Source organism: Cetorhinus maximus, chromosome 28 (assembly GCF_964194155.1).
Source record: "Cetorhinus maximus chromosome 28, sCetMax3.hap1.1, whole genome shotgun sequence".
Taxonomy (NCBI): Eukaryota; Metazoa; Chordata; class Chondrichthyes; order Lamniformes; family Cetorhinidae; genus Cetorhinus; species Cetorhinus maximus.
The window spans coordinates 14295746-14319055 of NC_135906.1; the positions used below are offsets into that span (position 1 = coordinate 14295746).

General features: G+C 39.9%; 1 protein-coding gene and 1 pseudogene across 4 annotated transcripts in view; one reads left to right on the plus strand and one right to left on the minus strand.

Annotated features, from left to right (window-relative positions):
- Nucleotides 1-23310, minus strand: part of LOC144668825 (bromodomain-containing protein 4-like) — a 169618-nt gene that overhangs the window by 86256 nt on the left and 60052 nt on the right. For 3 of the 4 annotated variants that reach the window (XM_078531218.1, XM_078531217.1, XM_078531219.1), the window contains exons 2-4: nt 17288-17606; nt 7727-7864; nt 2081-2219 (exon numbers count right to left, since the gene is read on the minus strand). In XM_078531218.1, the coding sequence (XP_078387344.1) occupies nt 2081-2219; nt 7727-7864; nt 17288-17606 (596 nt within the window). Of the gene's footprint in view, nt 1-2080; nt 2220-7726; nt 7865-17287; nt 17607-23310 lie in introns of those variants that run through there. The other variant, XM_078531220.1, reaches the window with a different exon arrangement.
- Nucleotides 18773-19293, plus strand: LOC144668734 (protein BUD31 homolog pseudogene; annotated as a pseudogene).

Sequence of the window (23310 nt, forward strand, 5' to 3'; positions counted from 1 at the left end):
ATCGTGTTTAGCCAACTTGTGAGTTTTTCAAAGAGGCAGGGAGGGTTGAAGAGGACAATACAGTTGATGTGGTGTACATGGGCCACACAACAGGCTTGAGTAAAGTTATAGCTCATGGAATAAAAAGGAAAGTAGCAACATGGATACAAAATTGGGTGAGTGACAGGAAACAATAATGGTCAATGATGTTTTTTGGGCTGGAGGAAAGGTTTGTAGCAAAGTTCTCCAGGGGTCAGTATTGCAACCCTTGCTTTTTCTGATATATATGAATGATCTAGACCTTGGTGTACAGGGAGCAATTTCAAAATTTGCAGACATTATAAAACTTGGAAGCATTGTAAACTATGTGGAGGACAGTGTAGAACTTCAAACGGACGTAGGCAAGTTGGTGGAATGGACGGATAGGTGGCAAATGAAGTTCAATGCGGTGAAATTTAAGGTACATTTTGATAGGAAGAACATGGAGAGACGGTATGAAATAAAGGGTACCACTCTAAAGGGACGCAGGAGTAGAAGGACCTGGGTGAATATTTGCTAAGTCAATAAAGGTTGAGAGAGTAGTTAATAAAGCATACAGTATCCTAGGCATTATTATTAGTGGCATACAGTGCAAGAACAAGGAAATTATGTTGAACTTGTATAATACACTAGTAAGACCTCAACTGGAGTACTGCACACAGTTTTGGGCGCCGTATTTTAGGGAGGGTGTGAAGGCATTGGAGAGAGTGCAAAAGAGGTTTATGTGAATGATTCCAGGATGAGAAACTTCAGTTATGAAGTTAGATTGGAGAAGTTAGGACTCTTTGCCTTGGAGAAAAGGCGGCTGAGAGGGGATTTGGTATAAGTATTAAAAAACACAAGGGGCTTGGATAGAGCAGACTTGGGGAAACTGTTCCCACTTGTGAAAGGATCGAGAACGAGGGGGCACAGATTGAAAGGAATTGACAAAAGTGATACAAAAGCTTTTTCATACAGCGAGTGATTAGGGTCTGGAATGCACAGAGTGTGGCGGAGGCAGGTTCAGTCGAGACATTCAAGAGGGAATTAGATGATTATTTGAAAAGAAAATCTGCACGGTTCCAGGGAGAAGGCAGGAGAATTGCACTAGGTGAAATGCTCACAGAGCTGGTACAGACGCGATGGGCCAAATGGCTTCTTTCTGTGCTGTAACAATCCTGCGATTCTGTGGTTGAGAGAGATTTGCTTTCACCACCAATGGAACTACATGCTGAGAAGATACTTTCAAAGAATATTTACAGTAGTTTTTGACAGGGACTCAGGAGCTAATGATCACCATCCCAGTCTTTTCTTCTGGTTTTACAGGTATGCTTTAAGGGTTCTTAACTACATACATCAAGCTAGCACAATTTTTGAAAATGCCCTACGTTAAATATATACATACAATTTTTAAACATCAAACACCAGAACGGTTATCAACCACTAAACTTCAGAAAGCTCATGCCACAGCAACATAACCAAGTGGCATGCTTTACATAAGCTAATTTAAAAAGGATTTTTCAATGTTATTCCATCAGCTTAAAAAAAGACACTTAGTGACATTATCACAAAGCTAAAACATAGCCAACATCAAAAATAATAGTGGAATGTGTGCACAATCACTGAAATCTAGGTCTCATCTGCATTGCATTAAACAGACCAGGTGCCTCAGAGAAAAGCTCAACTTGAGTTTACCTGACAGCCATTTCAGAGCTGCACTGGAAGAGAATTTGGAGCAAATGATGCGCAATCCAGGGAAACTAGAAAATGACTAAGGAAAGAATTGAAACAAGGAACTAACTATAGGTGGTTCAATAGTTAACAGCGTCTTAGGAGATTAAAAGGAAGATTAAATTTATTCATTCATAACTCTGTGTCCAAACTGTAATGCTATCTTCAAATTTAACAGTGCTTCAGTAATCTCAGAGAACCTAAAATGGTGCAACATATTCAAAATGGACATCAGCTAACGTGCTTCAAGTCGGGGTCAAATGCACCTCTTTGCTGGAGCAGACATGAGATTGATTGCAAGCTCGAATATCTCAGCTCCTAATCTAAAACACACAAAGGACAAAATACGTACCTGCTTCTTTTCTGCCTCTACCCCGTGATCCTTTGGTAGGCTGTATGGGTATTTCAATCTCTTCTTGCGGCATCTCTGAAATTTTCTGAAGAAAAATCTTTTCCAAAGCTTCTGCCATTAAGACTATGTCATCCCCTTGCTATTAAAGAAAATAAAGAAAATACATATTATCCAGTAACTATGATTTAACAATAAAGCAAAAACAGTGATAGATTTTGCCACTGAATGGAAACTGTAGAGGAAATGTTGCAGCCAATTTAAATGTTACCTTTGCTAAATGGAAATGAAGCTAACTAAGGACTTTGAACATGAGCTCTTAATGAAACTAGGCCTTGGTTGCCAGTGTGCCTAAAAGTTTAACAGGGGTTAGTCACCATAGCTGTAAATTTCAGCATATAGATGAGCTTTAAAAAAAGTGAAGGCCGAGTTATTAAATTCACTATCTGGTGGCACTGAGCCACAGAAATTGGGAAGGCCCAGAATTGAGTCAATGCTCCATGCCAAGTTTATTAGCCTCACTAGCCTCAGTAAGGAGAACAGCAAGGGTGCTATTAATGGCCTTCAGGATAAAGTAAAACATTGAAGAGACAAAAAAAACATCCAATTTATCACTATCCAGCAGCCTGTGTTTGAAGTTAATTGAGTGTGGACATCGTGTGGACATGATCGAGACTTCCTCTGGTAAAAGAGCCTGTTAATAACCCACCAGCTAGACTCCAAAGAACAGTCACCCAGTCAAGGCACTGGATGATACTCCACACTCATGAAACTGTAGTCAGAAGGAACTGACACCCGAGTGTGGAAGGGCAAAGAGAGATGATTGTGAATTAAGCTCAACTCCTAAAACTCTTCAGCCCTTAACACACCAGTGGTTTGGCAGCATGATCATTTCTCTCCGTTTATTTAGACAGAAAAGATGTTTTAGCATGGGGACCAAAAAGTGGTGTTTTAAAGCTGAGAAAGGAGAAGCGAATGATTGTGGCAAAAATGTACTTAAAATACAACAGATATTTACTATTTACATGAGCTTCAGCACAGTAAAAGCTGTTATCAATATTTTCTGTTCACATTTGAATTGAAGAGGCACATTAATAGTGTTTCTTTCTTATACGCCATTTCAAACACTTCAACTGAAACACAGGCCATTCACTAAGTTGCTCTGGCTGCAGTTCTTTCTTTGCTTCATTTCATTAAACAAAAATAAATTACATAACATAAGAAATAGCAACAGGAGTAGACCATTCGGCCCCTCAATCCTGCTCCGCCATTCATTAAGATCATGACTGATCATCTTGTGTTTCTATTTCCACATTCCCATCCAACCCCGATAATCTTTGATTCGCTTGCCTAACATGAATCTATCTACCTCTGCCTTAAAAATATTCAATGATCCCACCTCCACCACCTTCTGAGGCAGAGTGATCCAAAGTCTCTCAGCCCACAGAAAAGATTCCTCACCCGTGTGAAAAGGGCAACCCCTAATTTTAAAACAGTGCCCCCTAGTTCTGGACTCACCCACAAGAGGAAACATCCTTTCGATGTCCACCTGGTCAAGGACATTCAGAATCTTGTATACTTCACTCAAATCACCCCTCACTCTTCCAAACTCCAGTGGAAACAAGCCAAGTCTGCCCAACCTTTCCTCATAAAACAACCCACTCATTCCAGGTATCAATCTAGTAAACCTTCTTTGAACTGCCTCCAATACATTTTACATCCTTCCTTAAGGAAACCAAAACTGTACACAGTATTCGAGGTGCTGTCTCACCAATGCCCTGTATAACTGAAGCATAACATCCTTACTTTTATGTTCAATCCCTCTCATAATGAAGGATAGCCTTCCTAATTACTTGCTGTACCAACATATGAACTTTTTGTGACTCGTACTAAAACACCTAGATCCCTATGCACCTCAGAATTATGCAGCCATTCTCCATTTAAGTAATACTCTGCTTCTTTGTTCTTCCTGCCAAAGTGAACAACTTCACATTTTCCCCACATTATACACCATTTGCCAAAATCTCTGCTCACTCACTCAACCTATCTATATCCATCTGCAATCTCATGTCCTCTTCACAACATACTTTCCTACCTATTTGTGTCATCTGCAAATTTAGCTACCATGTCTTCACTCCCCTTAAGTCATTGATGTAAATCGTAAAATGTTGAAGCCCCAGTACAGACCCGTGGGACTCCACTCGTCACATCCTGCAAATCAGAAAAAGACCCATTTATGCATACTTTCTGCTTTCCGCCAGTCAGCCAATCTTCTATGCATGCTAATATGTTCTCTAATTGTCAAATCACAGCAAAGGAGTTTGCCATACAGCTCACTGTGTCCAATTAGTCCCAGTCCACCTGCTCCTTCCCCTTGGGCCTGCATCTCTCTCCTTTCCAGTTATGTATCCAACTCCTTTTTGGAAATTACTAGCAAATCTGCACCCTCCACATTTTCCGACAGTGCATTCCAGGTCATACCTTGCATAAAATAAAATTATCCTAACTTCCCCCCATGGCTTTTTGCTAGTTACCTTGCATGCATCCTCTGCTTACCAACCCTCCTGCTAGTAGAAACAGTTGCTCGCCATCTAACCTTTCAAAACTTATCATTTCAAAGCTATGTATTAATTTCACTCCTTAGCTTTTGCTGTTCTACAGAGAGCAACTCATGTTTCTTTAGACTCTCCACACATATGAAGTCCCTTATTCCTGGTAACAGTCCAGCAAATCTCATCTTGGCCACCCCAAGGCGCAGTTATCCTTTCATGGTACCCAGAAATGGACAAAATGCTCAAGCAGGATGTGCGCGCGCGCGCTAACAGCTTACCACACTTCCTTGCCTTGGATTCAATGCCTCAATTTATACGGCCACAGATTTCATATGTTATTTTAACAGTCTCTTCAACTTGTCTTGCCACCTTTAAAGATGTATGTGATTCCACCCCCCCACTCCAGCCAGGATCACTGTTTTGCACCCCCTTAAAACAGTTCAAATTTATATTACATCTATTTGTTCCTTCCAAAATGTATCACTTCATACTTTTCTGCATCTGATTTCATATGTCATGTCAGTCCATTTCAACTCTATGTCCTTCTGAAGTCTGCTACGATCCCCTTCATTGCTTATTACATTTCCAAACTATGTGTCATCTGCAAACTTTTAAATTAAGTCCCCTAAACCCAAGTCCAGAACATTGATGTATATCTTAAACAGCAACAGTCCTAATGGGTGCAGCCCTTTTGGCAGAAATCTGTTTCTCCCAAACAGATGGTCAGAACTTAAGGTTTACTAATCCCAGAGAGTGCCTTTACTGTACAATTCAGGGAACAGTTGAGTGCCTGAAAACCAGAGTATTCAAGTACATTTGCCTTCATTATTAGTAATGTGTATAAACTAACATATAGTTCTGGTCTATACTGTATTAAGAATGAGACATTTGAACTTCCACAGTTTTGCTAGTTGCCAAGTTAATTCTGGCCAAAATAATTTGATAACAAAACAAAATTTAGTCAAGTGATAAACATGCTAATGGAACTGTTGTGACAACTGCTTATAATGTATATACAGACTACAGGTACTTTTTTGCATTAACTTTACTTATCTTGCTCAATTCAAACGATTGGATAACTTAAAGTGTCAGAGTCAGAGCATAGTCTTAAATTTGAATGATGAGATTAGTAACCTTCAATTAAGAGGACCAGACTGTTGCAATACAAAGGGTTTGTCTGATATGCAAAAACATTCAACACCTTAAGAAATAAAATCCTTCTCAAACTATGAATGAGCTTTAAAAATAATTTCATAGGCATGTTGAGTTTACGCTGTTCATCAATCTTCGCCCTGGAGTCTCCTGCAGAAGCACATCAGAGGCAGATGGCAGAGGTTTTTGCGAGAACTGCAAGGCACACTACCTTTAGCAAACAACTCTCCGAAGCAACATTGCTTATAATCTCACTAGTCAGCAGCAAGAACACCTGCAAGTGTTTAAAAGCTCACTCATTCTGCAGTGTTTAAACAAACCGCAAGTGATTCCTGCTGCAGCTGCATTCTTGGCAGCTTTTCCAAATTAATTCCATTCTGTCCCTTCCAGAGAATATAGACACAAAGCCACTTCCATGGCTCTTCAGAAGAGTGGAATTTAAAGATCATTAGACAGAACTGTTTTCATTTTCAGACAAGTCTCCAAACCACACATTTGAGATTTCTCTTCAAATATTAGGTCCCAACCAGCAGCATGGTCAACCTTAGCAGCTGAGTTTGTACTGCCTTCCTTATTCAGGTTCAATTCTTAGTGGTCCAACCACATGCTCTCATGATGCACCTAGTTACAATACCCTTCCCATAGGCAGCTATCACAATGCAACACATATCTGCAATTACAATTGATCCAAATCTGCTCAATATATCCAACTTCACCGACATTTATTCCTGCCAAATCTTACTTCAAGGTAATACCAAGAAAACTAATGCTAAACTTCTGCATGTGCCTAGGGTCAGTGAGGTCTAAGGTCCACTTGTTCCAAAATTAACTGGCAGATAGGAAGTATTTTATCTTTTTAAAAAACCAAAAATATTGTCACATTCATTTGCACAAGATAAAGGACACACTTGACCCTGATGCAACACCCTGAAAAATACCAAGCATTTAGACTATAGTTTACACGTGTACAAAACATGATGCCAACAAAGCTGGTCATGGGCATCCAGGATGCTCCAAGAAATGGTCAGCCTCTTCTACAAGCACATTCAACTGATCACCAGCTCTCCAGTCCCAAGTATTGGTCATCTCAGCTCAACTGGCAAAAGATCCTAATTTTGAACAGTCAAGAGACTCAACTATTTTAAATAAAGGGCAACATTTTCTTTTTATACATTACTCCTCTATTTAATAGATATACTTTTGATCTAAAATGCTGGATTTTTCATTCAACACATGTATGGGCTGACAGTTCTTCTGCAGTTTAAAAACACAAAATGACAACTTTAATCATTGGTCTGGTTTAGCATAAAGAAAAAATTATTATTGTAAATGAAATGGGGAACATAACTATCCAAATTCTTCTTTCGCTATTATTTTGCTTTGCTATGCTAGGAATGCAGGACAGATCTTGTGCAAATGTCATAATTTAGGTTAGTCATATGGGCTTCACAAACAATACTGGAGCAAACACTGAAAATACTGGAAACACTCAGGTCAGGCAGCATCTGTGGGCAGAAAAGAGTTGCATACATAAAACATTAGCACTGTTTGTCTCTCCACGTATGCTGCCTGATCAGCAAACAGCATTTCCTGTCTGATTTCAGATTTCCAGAATCTGGATATTTTGTTTTTGGCACAATACTGGAAAGCACACAAAGTGCACTCATCCTGGAGCATTTTTGTCTGACACAATTCCACAGTATGGAACATTTAACCTTAGGGGTTTTCCATCTATCTAAGCTTACACATGAAGATGAGTGGCTTGGGTGAGTACTAGATCACTGTCTGAGCCAACAGAATCATACTTCAAAAATAAACTAAATTCAGAAAAGGGCGGGAAAAGGAACATTGTGGAATTTAAATTTCTCAGCCTTTTGCTTACAATCGATTTTTTAAAATGCTGCTCTCCATTTTATTTACCTCAATATATATGACAAGATCTTACCTTATTATAAATGTAACAGTTGGTAAACATGGTATTGAAGTCCTGAATACATTCTTGGGCGTTCAAGTAGTAATTGTTTTCTAAGCGCTTTTTAATTGTTCCCATGTCCATAGGATGCTTGATGATTTTATAGTAATCCTGAAAAAGATTAATTGCATTAGTACTGGCTTGTGAAGTTAAAGTTACAACCTGCAATGGAAAGGTAATTCTCGCGCCCCACATTGGATAACCAGTTTGCTATGCCACTGTTACAGATAGTCATTTTTTTTTCAAATTGTATAGACTGTCTACATTGGCTGATGCAGTCAATGCAGAAACTCACTCCATAGCCAGTGTGAGAAAACACATTGTTAAAGCCAACTGCGTGCAGGATTTCCATACTCTGGATTGTCATAGGGAATTTCAATGTTAAATGTTTACAAAACCAAACGAAGTTATGACAATAAGTAGTATTGTAGTTAGTTAAGTACTGCGTACATATATATTATGTATATATTGTTTTATTCATTAAACACAGACCCAACCAGAAGTTTAATGAAAGCCTATGCAGTGTTTATTAACACTCTTTTTGAAGGTTGGAGATAAAATTGTCAAATAAATGACTAAGAAAAATGTCTGTCCAAAAGCTATAGTCAATTTGGATAAGGTTTCCAAGTGTGCATCTGAGGGGCCACCTTTATTAACATAATCCCAGCATCATTTCACCCTCGGCCTCCCTCATTTTGAAGAATAGTTTCAAGTCACCCCAAGGGAAATAGCGCTATTTTGTGGAAAACATTCATGGAGAGTAAGTAAGCTATCATGCTTGTAAGTCAATACAGAATTCTACAGGCATTGCACCCAGTCCAACATAAATATGTTAAGCCTACACCCCTCTGCACATTCTGACCCCAAAGCTTGTTTGAGTAAAAAATGATTTTGATAGTCACAGGAGATAGAACCATCCTTACCTGCTCTGGCTTACATGTGACACCAGGTCCACAGCAATGTGGCTGACCCTTAATATATGCTCTCTGAAATGGTCTAGCAAGCCACTCAGTTCAAGGACAATTAAGCATGAGCAACAAATGCTGGCCTTGCCAGTCAGCGACGCCCAAAACCCATGAAAATAATTTTTAAAAGTGGAACTGCAAGTTCTTAAAAAGTTTTCAAATTCTTTGCTCCACAAGGTTAAATAGTGTTAATTAGTCATGTTCAAACACCAGGAAGTTGGCACAAAATCTTGAAAAATAGGGAACTGTTTTCCTCATTAAATCAGGCCCAGCAATTGCCCAAGGCTCAAACTTACTTCTTTATTTGGCTCTAGATTTGGTTAGTTGGGAAGTAATGCAATATTAAAAACATTTGCAGGGAATAAACTGTAATAGTTCTATTCAACTTATAGTATGGCCGGTTTAAAAGGTTAATGGTGAAAAATTAAGAAAAAAATCCACCATATTATTCTTCACTATGCATACAGGCACGTTTAATTCTTGCATTGTTGTGGAAGACATTCTTGTATGTGAAAAAGATTACACTTCAGTGATATTACAAATTTAAATAGTCAGCTTTTATAAGTACACCGAAGTCCATGCAACAGAAAAATTACTCTGGAGCTGTCAAGACCACAAGGTAGATGTTCAAGTCTACTAGTAAAATAAACCTTTAATTTACCTAAATGTTGTTAAAATAGCAACAAGGAAAGTGTCTTAGACTTGATACTTCAGAGGTTCAACCAATGCAGGGCAACAAACAAAGCCAACATCGAACTATGTCGCAAAACCAATAGAACATTGTCTGAAGGACCAGCAACCAAAATGTTAACTTATCTGTTCACTCCACAGGTGCTGGCTGATCTACTGTACGGTTCCAGCATTTTCTGATACAGTAGAATATGAGTCAGAGGAAGTCACATTCTGGTCATCAAGACAAGTAGTAGTCTGACCAGAGCACCATATATGTTGCTCATGATTTCTTCAGCTTTCTATTCTACCATAACAAACAAAAAATGCTGTAACACACAGATCAGAGTCTGGAGTACCAGACAAAAAGGCTTTGCTGATGCAAAGACTTGATCAAAACTTGTGTGCAGGGTACATAAACAAAGCCTACCTTTTCTGTAATTCAGACCAGGACTCAATTAGCATCTTAATACACATTTAATAATTCTGATAACACAAGAAAATGATAGCATAGTGTTAATGTTACTGGACTAAATCTCGGGACAAATTATCTCCAATAATAAAGGCCTGGACTAATGCTCTCGTCACACGAGTTCAAATCCCAATACGGCAACTGGGGAATTTATATTCAATTAACAGATAAACCTGGAATAAAAAGCTAGTATCAGTAATAGTGACCATGTGATTCCTGGTTTGTCAAAAACCTACCTGGTTTACTAACATCCTTTGGGGAAGGAAATCTGCCATACTTATTTAGTCTACCTTGTGTGGCTCTAAACCCACAGTAATGTGGTTGGCTTTTGACCGCCTTCTGAAGTGGTTTAGAAAGGGATAAGCAATAAAATGTTGCCCTTGGTTTGTGAATTAATTTAATAAATCTGAATGTGGTTTAGAATCAGAAAACTTCCAAATTGTCATAAAAAAACAGTTCATTAATGTGTTTGAGGGAAGGGTGCAGATACACCTGAACTGTCTACATGTCATTCCAGTCCCACATTATGTGGTTGACTCCTAACGCCCTCTGAAGTGGAATAGCGTGAATTGGTCAGGATCAACCCAGACATTGTATCAAATCAAGTTGGGAAATCTCAGTCCAGTCTGAGTCATGCAAGTCTTCTCACTGACATACAAGGATTGATACCCAAGTTAAAGGACGGTCCCACAGGTTAATCAAGCAACAACCTGTACTCAATCACATCTATCAATCATTATCCACTCTCACAATTTTTCCAGCTGAGGTGGAGAACAGTGGCACAATTAGATGGGGGTGGCCCCAACAATTTTTGAATGTTGACACTGGACCCCATGAAGCCTTAGGGCTTTAAGTCAAATAAAATCAAGGAAACATCCTGTATCACCTACCATTCCTTTTCAACTGTCAAATCATTAAGAGGCAGCTTCAAGAGGAGCAATGGCACAAAATACACTGCACGGGGACTTCAATATCCAGGTGAGGTTTAGTCATGCTACCAATGTCCAGATCTCTCAGAATATAGCTGCCAGACTGGATTTGTGACCAGTGTTGAGTAAACATACATGAGGAAATAACTTATTGGACTTCATCATCAAAGTCTACCAGTTACAAATATTGTCGTGTACAGCAAACAGTATAGGTAGATGCCCTTTGTGAAGGCCAAGTACAGTCTTCACACTGAGGGCAGCCAATGAAACTTGCCACAAAGCTTGCAGTCACACATTCTAATATCTCTTCCTTTGGTTCCATGTCAATTCTTTCTTGATTATCACCATGAAAATCAGGACAGACTAAAGACTAGTAGTATAAATCTGGGCATCTAAGGCACTGTGGTCCAGCAGAATCATATGCTACTAAAGCCCTATACTCATGGCCAGCCCCACAGACCTACAAGCTATGTCTGGTCAATTCTGTTCACCAAGTGACATAATAGGCAGCCGGCTGCACAGAATGCAGCACGGGTTACAGTCACTAATAATACCACAGTTATGCTACAAAGCTAGCCATTGCTCTAGCTAAGCTGTTCCAATATGGCTTCACTAGCTCCATACCACCCACTGCCAAAAACTGTATTCCTCTGAATCCCAAAATCTCTTCTTCCCATTATTGGCAGCCATTATTTGGCTGCCGAGGCCCAAAACGTTCAATTCCCACCCTAAACATCCACATATTCACCTCCCTTTCCTTCTTGAAACTTGCCACAAAGCTTGCAGTCACACATTCTAATATCTCCTCCTTTGGTTCTATGTCAATTCTTTCTTGATTATACTTTTGCCAATTGTCTTAAGATTTACAGATCTATGCTAAGGGATATATAGCAGCAAATTGTTGTTGGATACAATACTAGAACCCACCTGCTGAAGTTAAACTGTCCAGGTATGTATTTAAAACAAATGCAATCCAACCAATGCTTACCTGATCAGTCTTCTATCAATCTTCGGTGATGACACAAGGCAACACTGCCATCAAGGAGCACCTGATCACTGACAGTCAATTCAGGATGAGCAACAAATGAGGTGCCAGCAACGCCCACCTTCAGAGAATCAATAAAATCCTTCAATTCGGGTTCCACCAGAACCACTCAATTCCAGGTCTCATCACAACCCTGATCCAGAATTAGGCTCAAGGTCTGAATACCAGAACGAAGTGAGCAGCATTCAACTGAATATGGCAGCAAGGAACTGTCCAAAACCCACGTCAATGGAGTATCACACCCAAAAAGAAATGCTGGATGAAATCACCACAAGCCAATCACTCCAGTCCCAGAACATCATTGTAAGACTCTTTCAAGGTAGTATCCTTGGACCAACCATTGTCCAATGATCACCCATTCATCATCATTCCAGGAAAGGGGCATATAGCAGCATTCAGCTACATTCACATTTACCTGATAACTGGGCTTATGACCAGTACTGATCGAACCTTTATAAGGAAATAACCGAATGAACCTCATCCTGACCAATTTAACAGTCACTTAAATTGGTCAGGATGAGGTTAACAGTCACATATAATCACGTGCCAGCCTACAGAAAGACCTCAATATCAAAGCTTTGGACTTAAGTGCCAACTGACATCGATGAGACATTAAATACTAAAAATAGCATTTCAAACAAGAGCAAGTCCAGCTAAAACCTTCCTAAACTTTGTACTGTATAACCAGTGCCAAGTCTCCTATCATGAATATCTCTGGGGCTTCACCACTCACCAGATGTTTAACTGGACTGGCCATATCAGCACCATGACCGTAACAGCAAAGCATGGGTAGGATAAGTCACTTACCTCCTGACCTGTAAAACCTCTCCATCATCATGTCAGAAGCATGAAGGAGCACTCACCATTCAAAAGGATGGTTACAGCTCAAACATGCAGTACAAAGCAGCTTACTTGAACCTCTGCCCTCAGCCCTCTCCATCAGTTGTGTATAATGCAGCTGTAAGTACAATTTATGATGCACTGCAGCAATTCACCAAGGTTACTTCAAAAGTACCCCACTTTCCTGCAAACTAAGGACAGAGTATGAATGTGGTCACAAAGTCATATATCTAGACTAGGACATAATCATTCCTCCAACGTGCTTGAATCAACATTCAAGAATTCTTACCAAACACCACTGTGGAAGTACCATCACCTCAAACACTGCAGTGGTTCAAGGGGATAGCCAATTGCCTGCTTAAGACAACTAGCAATGGGCATACAGCCTTGCCAACCTTACTCACATTCCAAGGACAAAAAAATATTTCACCCATAGCCAAATCAGTAGGTACGCTATTCAGTAGGAAAGCAAGCTACACAGTGCAAAACTGAAAGTTGCATCAGGACACGTTCCTGGATCTGCACCTTCAAGACAGGAACGTTGAACATGAGTGCGCAAAGGTTTCATATTTGATGGTCTCACTAAAATTTGTCACAGTGTACCCTCTGATATAAAACCAGTCAGCTGCTGTACTCACTGGTTAGACTCTCTCATCTGCCCTGCTTGTCTCACTCAGATTTCAGACAATGCTCAAAATGTAATATTGCACTTAATCAACAAGTCATCTAGCTGTATCGTGTAGAAAATCAAATCGGAAAGAAAATCAAATCGGAAGGAAAATACAATACGGTAATACATTTTGGCAGTGCATCAAAATCTAGTCAAAAACTTGTAAATTCAGACATTGTTACACTGCTTAACTTCACGAATGCATTATTTGTTTATCTGCTGCACAATAGTTTTATAGTAACATTGCAAATGTGTCACTTATTTAGACAGTCATAACACTTTCTAAAATTCATAAGTTTTGCAACACCAAATGAATTACTGAAGTATTATTTACCAAAGTATTGACTAAAAATTCAAAGAAGCTAGACACTTCTAATCTGCATGGTGCTGCACTAACAAAATAGGCTTTTAACTGATTTAAGAAGTCGCTTTTCAAAAACAGTATTACTAGAATATAGAAAAGTTAGTCTGACCAGTGCAAGATTAGCTTGTAAATAATTTCAAGGTGGCTCAGCAATAAGATCTTGTGGTGTTAAGGTGACATACCTACACAAGAAAAGCAGAAACACGAGAATTTGTTGCAGAATATAAACCAGCCCAAATGTGGGCAGCTCGAAAAGATTATCTTCTTAGTCACACTATGTAGTATTTGGCAACACGAGTATCTAAAGTCACACTTGCTCCTCTTAATAGGCAATATGAGCACCTTCAATCCCGTTTTCCTATTCGCTGCAGCACAGGTTTGCCCAGTCCACTGGTCAGTGTATCCCTCAGGCCACTGTTTTGCTGCTGTTTCCACTCCCAATTCTTCATCTGCTGCCTCCTTCAGCCAGGTGCACAGTTTCTATTCCTCATGTCTAATTTCTGGTTTAGTGGGTAGCACCCTGCCTCCGAGTCCCCCTCCAGAACTTGGATAGCCACAGAAGATGCATTCATCATGTGGCTAAACAGGTTGATTATCAGCGTGTAAATCCTTCCAGTATGCCTGATGGCAAGCAGTAAGAGCAGGAGTGTCTCCTGGTTAGCCAGAACCTGAAGGCAACGGCAAAACACTGCAGTATCTTGCCAAACATAACCACAGACCAGAGTCCATGGTCGCCAATACCCTCTTAGGACATGGTCACTGGAGAGAGAATCTCTGCTTTAGCCGCTAAACCAATGACCTTGCAAGCTCAACCATTTTTTTAACTGGATGCTATGTCGTACTGTCCCATTTCATCCGGTTGTTTGTTACTACAATTGCTGGCATTATCAAACTGCGAGCTCCCAATCGTGCTCAGTATTGCAGCGGCTTTAAACACACACATGATTAGTGCAACATATCCCAAACAGCAAGGCTGCAACAGCTCTAATGAAAAATACCTAGGAACTGAAAAAAAGGAGGCTGAAAAATTGTGTGACTAAACAAGATATGTTTACAACTAGCTTGGAAGAGTTGTGCAAACAATAGGCACAGGAGGCAAGCAGCATGTTAGGCTTGTGACAACTCTGTGGCTGGAGGTAGCCATTGGAACAAAATTAAGTTGAAAGACCAACAGCCACATATGAAGAATAAGCCAGAGATAAATATAAGCAGGTTTGAAAAGTATAGAAAATAAGGTCTTTGTAGAACTAACTTAAACATTCCAAGTCACTTCCCAGGAGTGCAATCGGACAGGTAATGGCAGAGCCAAGAGGGTACATCTGGAGGCCAAAAGTTTGGTTCAAGGCAGTTTTTAAGCAGGTATTTTTCTCTTTTTTTAAAAAAAGGTGGGTATTTGAGGGCAACCAATGCACTTCACTAAATCAATTTCACTAGAACAAAATGTGAAATCTACAGGTAGTACATGAAGGCACAAATATTTTAATTGTATATTTGACAATGGTAACTGTTTTTAGTACAACTCTGAAGAAGGGTCATACGGATTCAAAACGTCAACTCTGTATCTCTCTCCACAGATGCTGCCAGAGGTGCTGAGTTTTTCCAGCATTTTCTGTTTTTCTTCCAACTGTTTTACATCAGTGGTTTTCTTGTGGAGCAAACACCTCCAAACTTAACAGCTAAATAAATCTCTGGTCCATAAGCATTTACCATTTTGCATTCCACAATAACAAATTAAGAAATCATGTCACTTTTAATTTGCATTTATTTTGTTCTTAAGAATGTAGGTGATGCTAGCAGGGCATGAAGAATCAACCACTCAATAGTATTGCCAAAACTTACATATCCAGGTTGTGTTCAAATCTGTCAACAGCCCGAACAATAATTCGCATTTGTGCCTAGAGTGCACACAACATTTACTACGAGATTTCAACACCATCTTCTGCATTTGAAAAGGTATATGTTCTCAGCAGCTGGAATCCTTATTTCTAAAATTATATTCTTGCAAATTCCTTTTCTGCGCCCACCCCTTAAAAACCTGCAAGCAAACAGTTCCAAGCTTCTCCCCTATGTGGCTTGCACAAGCAACCAGATAAAGCACAAAATAATTCATCTGAGACAGACTCACTTGCTCTGCATTTCATTGCTGCTTGCAGCTACCACAATTGAGCTCATGAGCTTACCATGTGGTGAATCATGAGCTCAACTTGAACTCCATCAATGTGATGCAGCATATGCCACCCTACCCAGAAGCACAGCCTATCTCAACAGCTAGTTGAGAGACTTTAGGAATGCATCTAATAGTTCCAAAATGGGTTAATGTTTGTACTGTTAGATGAGCTATAAAAAAACTACGAAGATTTTTGCCTTCATGTAGCACTCTTCATATCTTCAAGCTATTAAGTTACTTTTGAAGTGCAGTCACTATTATGCAGTAGGCAAACACGGCAATCAATCTGTTAAGTCCCACAAATAATGATGAAATAAGTGACCAGTCAACATTTGGGTGGCATTGATCAAAGGGCACTGGGAAAACTCTGTTCTTTGAACAGTACTATGCAATCTTTTATGTTTAACTATTTCAACTAAAGACAGCATCGCCAGCAACGCAACATTCCCTCAATACTACACCAGAGTTAGGCTAAGTCACGGAGAAACTTTAACCCTTGTCTTCTGCTTCAGAAGCGAGTGTTACTGCTGAGTCAGACTGACATTTCTTATAGTAGGTTTAATTCCAATTAGCTGTGGGACCATTACAAGTAGCTGCAGAAATCTCTGGTTAATGGGTGTTAATAATGCAGGGGCTGCCAATATTTGCTGACAATTCAGTGACTGCTGTAGAATGTGGATTTCACATGAGGACAGGAAAAGGTAACCCCCTCCCCAAGTCCCACGTTCCCATATAGGTGTGCTCTAGCTATAGATATAAAAGCACACTCAGAAAATGGCTAGTTGGGTGAGGTACCAGAGTGCAGCCATAACTCAGCACATCGCTGACCAGAAAATGACCATCTCCACAAGATAATTCATCAGGGTCTATTTCTTAAAAAAAAATCAAGCTCCTTAGATTACACTTTCATCCTCTCCAAGTAAGCTCAGAATAACAGGGGAAGCTTCTACAGGTGTCAATTGTGAACTAATTGCAACAAAATGCATAAGTCACCTAGGAAACACGCCTTGTAAAGTGAAGCACCTGGCCTCTACTTGCCTCCTTCTGACAACAGTAGCAACATCAGAAAATTGTGATGTAAGTACATGTTCTTCACAGCCATTGTGGAAAGGCACTGAGCAGGCACTCAGTAATTTCCTTGCAGGACAGGAGGTATGGCTTGGAGGAGTGTGGAGTGGACGGGGAATCAATGGCAAGATAGTTTAAAGTGGTTTGTGCTCAGTTTGCAAGAGGGAGAAGCCTGGGAGCAGAGAACATGCAAGGATGATGGAGAGAAGAGGGAAAGGGTGCAATAAACACATATCAATTTAAATTTTGATAAATTCCTTTATCACAGATTTTTTTTGTGAACAATCAATCATTGGTAAAAAATAAATATTAACGGCTCATTCAAAAGAAAAGCAGGCAACTTACAGGCAGGTTTAGTTTCACAGCATCCACAGGCTGCTGGAAAGGCCAAGCAAACTGATGTTTCCATATCGTCTTCAGGAGCACTTTTGACAGAAACTGCAGCTGATTCGTCAATCTTTTAGATCGGTTAGGGTTGGACGTTTCAGGAGGGGGTGGATTGCCGATAACATTGCTTGTTTGTTGGGGCTGGGCTTGTGACTGTGTTGAAGACATTTGTGTGCTTTCTAGGCCATCCCCCATCGCTGGTAATTTTCTTAGTCTCTTCCCTGGACCACTTTCACTCGACATACCATTGATCCCATTGTAGACCTCACCTGGCAACCTGTAATGAGAAAGAGGGGAATTAGAGATTTGAAATTCCATGTAGCAGCTCATAAATTTAATACCCAAGGCAAACTTTTAATGAACCTCTATGCATTTGACCTAGATTGAGGTATTAATGAATTAACCATCTAATAAGGATCCAGGCACCTAGATACATTCCCAAGCACTGTAGTTTCAGGATCCAAAAACACTAAGCGACCAAAGTGTGACTTAAGTGCCCTGCTCTCATAGGTTTACACCTAAAAAAAGGTGCCAGGCTTACTTATGCAAACTTAATCTTCACGTTTTACACACATTGCCTGTAACTGAACAGTGAAATCACGACCCCTGCCTCCCCAGGATTGCCCAGGTATTCCATAAACAATCAGTATCTCATCGCTGGAGGTACCACACAGAACCTGAATTGGGGCTTCTATTGCATTGTTGAACTAAGCGCTGAGGAAGATAGAGTAAAAGATGCCTGCAGCTGTCTGCCTCAACAAAACTGTTGCTTTACTTTTCAGGTTGCTGCACAGAACTCAGTAACTGAGCTGCCAGCATCAGAATACAAACAAAAACAGCCTAGATCATCGTGGGTCGACCATTTAGCTTATATTTACATTTATGAATAAAGCTGCCAGCCCTACTTTTTAAAAAAAAGGCTTACTTTGAAAAAAATCCAAATATGCAGTAATACAGAGTTTAATTATAAGCAGGTCTGCAATTAAAAAGTCTAATGATGACCATAAAACCATTGTCGATTGGCTAGGTCAGCAATGCTCACGTCCCGTGAATGAATAATCTTTAAAAATGTTGATCATATTGATTTAAATTTCCCAATCATTTTTCCTCCCAAATCTTCACAAATTATTATGAGCACATTCAGCTAGCAATAAAGCTGTGCTATGGACTAAACAACAATTTCCTGCTTACTGGAACTCCAATGCTTAAAGCGAGTATGACTCAGTATGATTTTACCACAGTTCCACAATAAAATTGTTGGGAAGCTAATAGCCATCAACAAATGTTCTCCTAATTTTTTTTTATTGTGCATGGCCTATTCATTGCACTGAGTAGTGTATATTACAGATTGCTGTGTGGCCACAGACTTGTACAGCTTAAAGAAAACACTGATCACTACTTTCACAAGCCTGGCAACACTGACTCATCTTCAGAGCTGCAACTATGTTATGGGTCCCTAAAGTGATTGGCTATATTTAAAACTTGTATTGTTCCTTCCACCAATTAATACTTGTACAAGGTGACCCAATGTAAACCAATGAGAATTAGGGCTCTAACATACCTCCTAATGGCTGGCAGTTGATTGAACCCACCCTGGATGAACTGGACCAGAAAATGCGAGAGGCTGAGACTGAACCTCATGAAGGGAAGAGGAAAGTAGAATTACTGTGGCCCATCTTCAGACACCACCACCAGCGAACATGTTACATATTTGAACTCTTCTATAAGGGAAAGGTAATTAGCAGAGAGTTGTATGATTATTGCATAAGGGAAGAATACGCTGACAAGAATCTCATTGCTAAGTGGAAGAAACAGGGCTATGAGAACCTGTGCCGTCTCCGTTACATCCAGACCCGAGACACCAACTTTGGAACAAACTGCATCTGCAGGGTCCCCCAAGAGCAAGCTTGAAGTGGGAAGGATTACTGAATGCACACACTGGATGCAGAGGCTGCTTTGGTTGAACTTGTCCTTTTTTGATGAGGAGGTTTTAGTTTGTGTGATCAATTTTATTTTGAATCAATATATGGGCCATAATTAAGACAAGATGTAGCTCTCTTCTAAGCAGCTTTGTTTTTCAAAGTGGAATATATTGAATTAAAATGTATTTTAAAACTGAAAAAAAAATAGTTAATGCATGAAATAAGCAAATGAAACTCATTCTACAACTTTCATTTGTGTCACATCTTTAACACAATGAAATATTCCAAGGCACTTTACAGGAACATTACCAGAGAAAATGCAACAGCGATACAAGGGCAGATAAGTAGGTTTTATCAAGTATCTGAACAGAGATTTAGGGAAAGTATATACAGACCTTGAACTATGCAGCAGAATGAAGGGAAATCAGGAATGTGCAGGAGGCCATATTTGAGCAATGCAGGGGAATGCAGGACTAGACGAGTTTATAGGCAAACTTTCCTAGCAGAATACACTAGTACCAAAGAAAGCTAGATAGTTTAATAATCCCTAAACCAAAAATATCATCTGGTAGAGAGAGGCAGTGAACATAGCTTTTGGTTAAAAAGGAGAGAGTGGAGATGATTTGCTTCTCCTGCCCCAAAAGGAAATGGGCACGTTTTTCATTAGTTTTCCACTTAATTAAAACAGCATGTGCCTGTACATATAAGCACGCAGGCGCACACACACCACCTCCCCAACCAAACAGTGAAAGAGCATCTAACCAGCAAGTGCCATGTTTAACATATACATGAACTCTTAATAGAATTTTCACACCACTTATTAGTATTTAATGACAAAATGAAGCCACCAGTACAAAAGAAATGTCATCATGCTGTACATTAATTATCGTTTTATGAAAGGTATATATCTTGTACATCTAGACAAGGCTGACAGTACGATGGTGCAATATAGTAACATGCAGCCGTCCATATTCTCATGTACTTCCTTGAAAGGAAGGCTAGCGTTTATTTAGCACCTCCCCTGACCACATGATGTCCTAAAGGCAATGAAGCACAACTGAAGTCGTCGTCACTATTTTAATGTAGAAAACACAGCAGCATAAGTTGCACACAGCAAGTTCCCACAAACAGGAATGTGGTAATGACCAGATAGCTTGTTTCAGTGGATGTTGATTAAGGGGCAAAACATTGGTCCAGGATGCCAGGGATAACTCCCCCGGTCTTCAAAATAGTGTCTCAGAATATATATTTTTTTAAAACATCCACACTGAAGGGACAGTTTAACATCTCATCTGAAAGATGATACTTATGTCAGCACAGCACTCCCTCAACACTCCTGGAGTGTCAGCCTTGATTTTTTTTTGCCTCTGGGGTGGGAATTTGAACCCACAATCTTCTAACTCGGAGGCAAATGCATGATCAATTGAGCCACAGCTAATACCTAGGATAGTAATAGGATGTTCAAAGGTTATTGCAGAAAATAAAAGCTCATGGTGTAGGGGGTAATATATTAGCATGGATAGAAGATTGGCTGGCTGGTGGAAAACAGTGTGCATAAATAGGTCTTTTTTCTGATTGGCAGGATGTGACATGTGGGTCCAACAGGGGTCTGTGCAGGGGCCTCAACTTTTTACAATTTCTCAATGACTTAGATGAGGAGAGCGAAGACATGGCAGCTAAATTTGCAAATGACACAAAGATAGGTAGGAAAGTATGTTGTGGACATAAGAAGATTGTAAACGGATATAGACAGGTTGAGGGAGTGGACAAAAATCTGGCCGATGGAGTATAATGTGGGAAAATGTGAAATTGTTCACTTCTGAAGGAAGAATAAAAAAGAGTATTATTTAAAAGGAGAACAGCTGCAGGATTCAGAGGTGTAGAAGGATCTAGGTGTTCTAGTGCATGAGTCACAAAAAGTTAGTATGCAGGTACAGTATGTAATCAAGGGGGCTAATGGAATGCTATCCTTGATTGAGAGGGGAATTGAACATAAAAGTAAGGATGTTATGCTTCAGTTATACAGGGCATTGGTGAGACTGCATTTTGAATGCTGCATGTAGTTTGGGTCTCCTTATATTTAAGGAAGGATGTAAATGTGTTGGAGGCGGTTCAGAGGAGGTTTACTAGATAGATACCTGGAAAGGGGTTATCTTATGGGGAAAGATTGGACAGACTGGGCTTGTTTCCAATGGAGTTAAGAAGAGTGAGGGGTGACTTGATCACGTATTTAAGATTCTGAACAGTATCGACAAGGTGGACGTGGAAAGGATGTTTCCTTTTGTGGGTGAGTCCAGAACCAGGGGGCACTGTTTTAGAATTAGGGGTCACCCTTTTAGGGCAGAGATAGGAGAAATTTTCTGAGGGCTGTGCTACTTTGGAACACTGCTTCAGAAGGCAGTGCAGGCAAGGTCACTGAATTTTTTTTAAGGTGGAGGTGGTTAGATTCTCGTTAGGCAAAGGAATCAAAGATTATCAAGAGTAGATGGGAATGTGGAATTTGAAACAAACAGATCAGCCATGATCTTATTAAATGGTGGAGAAATCTCAAGGGGCCAAATGGCCTACTTCTGCTCCTATTTCGTATGTTTTTATGCAAGGGAAGTGCACCCAGATCTCCCTTGCTTGACATTACAGTGATAGAAGGCCCTTTCAGAAACTGACAATAGAATTCCAGATCCATGAAAATTATGGCCCATGATTTTCCCATCTTGAAAAGGGAACTTTTGCTATATTGGTGGGGAGAAGAGAGTAAAGAGAAAAAGACTTGATGCTCATGCTTTCTCTTTAGGGCGTAAATAATTGTAAAAGCAGGAATACCAAGAAGACACACCCAAAAACAGGAAACAAACTATAACTGCCTACAAAGAGCACAAGTAGCTGCAAAAGAACAAGTCCTAACACATCTTACCAGTCCTGGAACAAGCATTCAAGGAAGAGAAATGAGTAAAATTTGAATGAAATGAAACGAAGCCTGACTATAAGTTACAGAGTAATAAAGGATGGTTAGTAAGCAATGGGAATAAAATAGTATGCCCATGGGACTATACCTTAATAGCATTAGTACAGAGGTGGGGTGTGATGGAGACAGGGAGAGACAAAAAATACAGGAGTGCTGCAACATGAGATTTCAAAACATTACACAATTCTTCGAAAACAGATTGCAGCATACCAATATAACAGGCCTTAAAAATAAACTAAAAACAGGTGGATTTGAGCAATTCCTGTTCGTCCCTTCCAGCTGTAGTGTGAAGCAAATTGTTGTTCTGATGGTAGTGGATTTCAGCTCAAGTATTTGGAGAATTGCAGTCCCACAGTAAAGAATAGGCATCGTGCAAGTTTCCAAGAGTTGTAATCTCAAGAAATTTGAACTCCCAGTTATTAACGAAAAGTAATTGCAGCACAAGATTTCATGCCCTAAGCAAAAATTTACTGCACAAGAATTAAACAAAGTGCTACTAGCTTCACACCATGTTTTTTAAAACCTTATATTTGAACCCAAAAATCTCAACAGACCACTTGTCATTCTCTTTTTGATTCCAACCCAAGAGTTCCTGTATACGTTACAGGATTTTAAGGATCCTCAAGATCTTCTCCCAAGTCCAAGCCAAGGTGTGCCACAGGAATTCAATTTGACTCTCCTCAGTTTCTTTGTCTGCCACTTAGACTTCCAGAGCTCGCTCTGTCTGCGATGATTCTAGCGATCTCTTCTACCAGCTTTACCGGGAAGGGCTGACAATATTAATTTCTCATGCATTTGGACTTTCCATTTCAAGCATGGGCTCCAGTTGCAATTCCTGCTTAGCAACTCCAACTCAAGAACACCCCTAGTTGCAATAAATGCTGGCTCAGCCAGCGAAGCCCACATCCCATGAATGAATTTTTAAAAATTCCTTATGACCTCTATGCTCCTTGTTGTGGCTGCTGGCAGATACACCACTGCCTTCTTACAACCTTCAAAGCTCACCCTGCTGGCAACTTTCTCTCTCTGCTTGTCCCTGTGAGAAAATCACAAAGATAAACCCAAGACTGCGTCCCTGCAATCTATCTCCATAACAA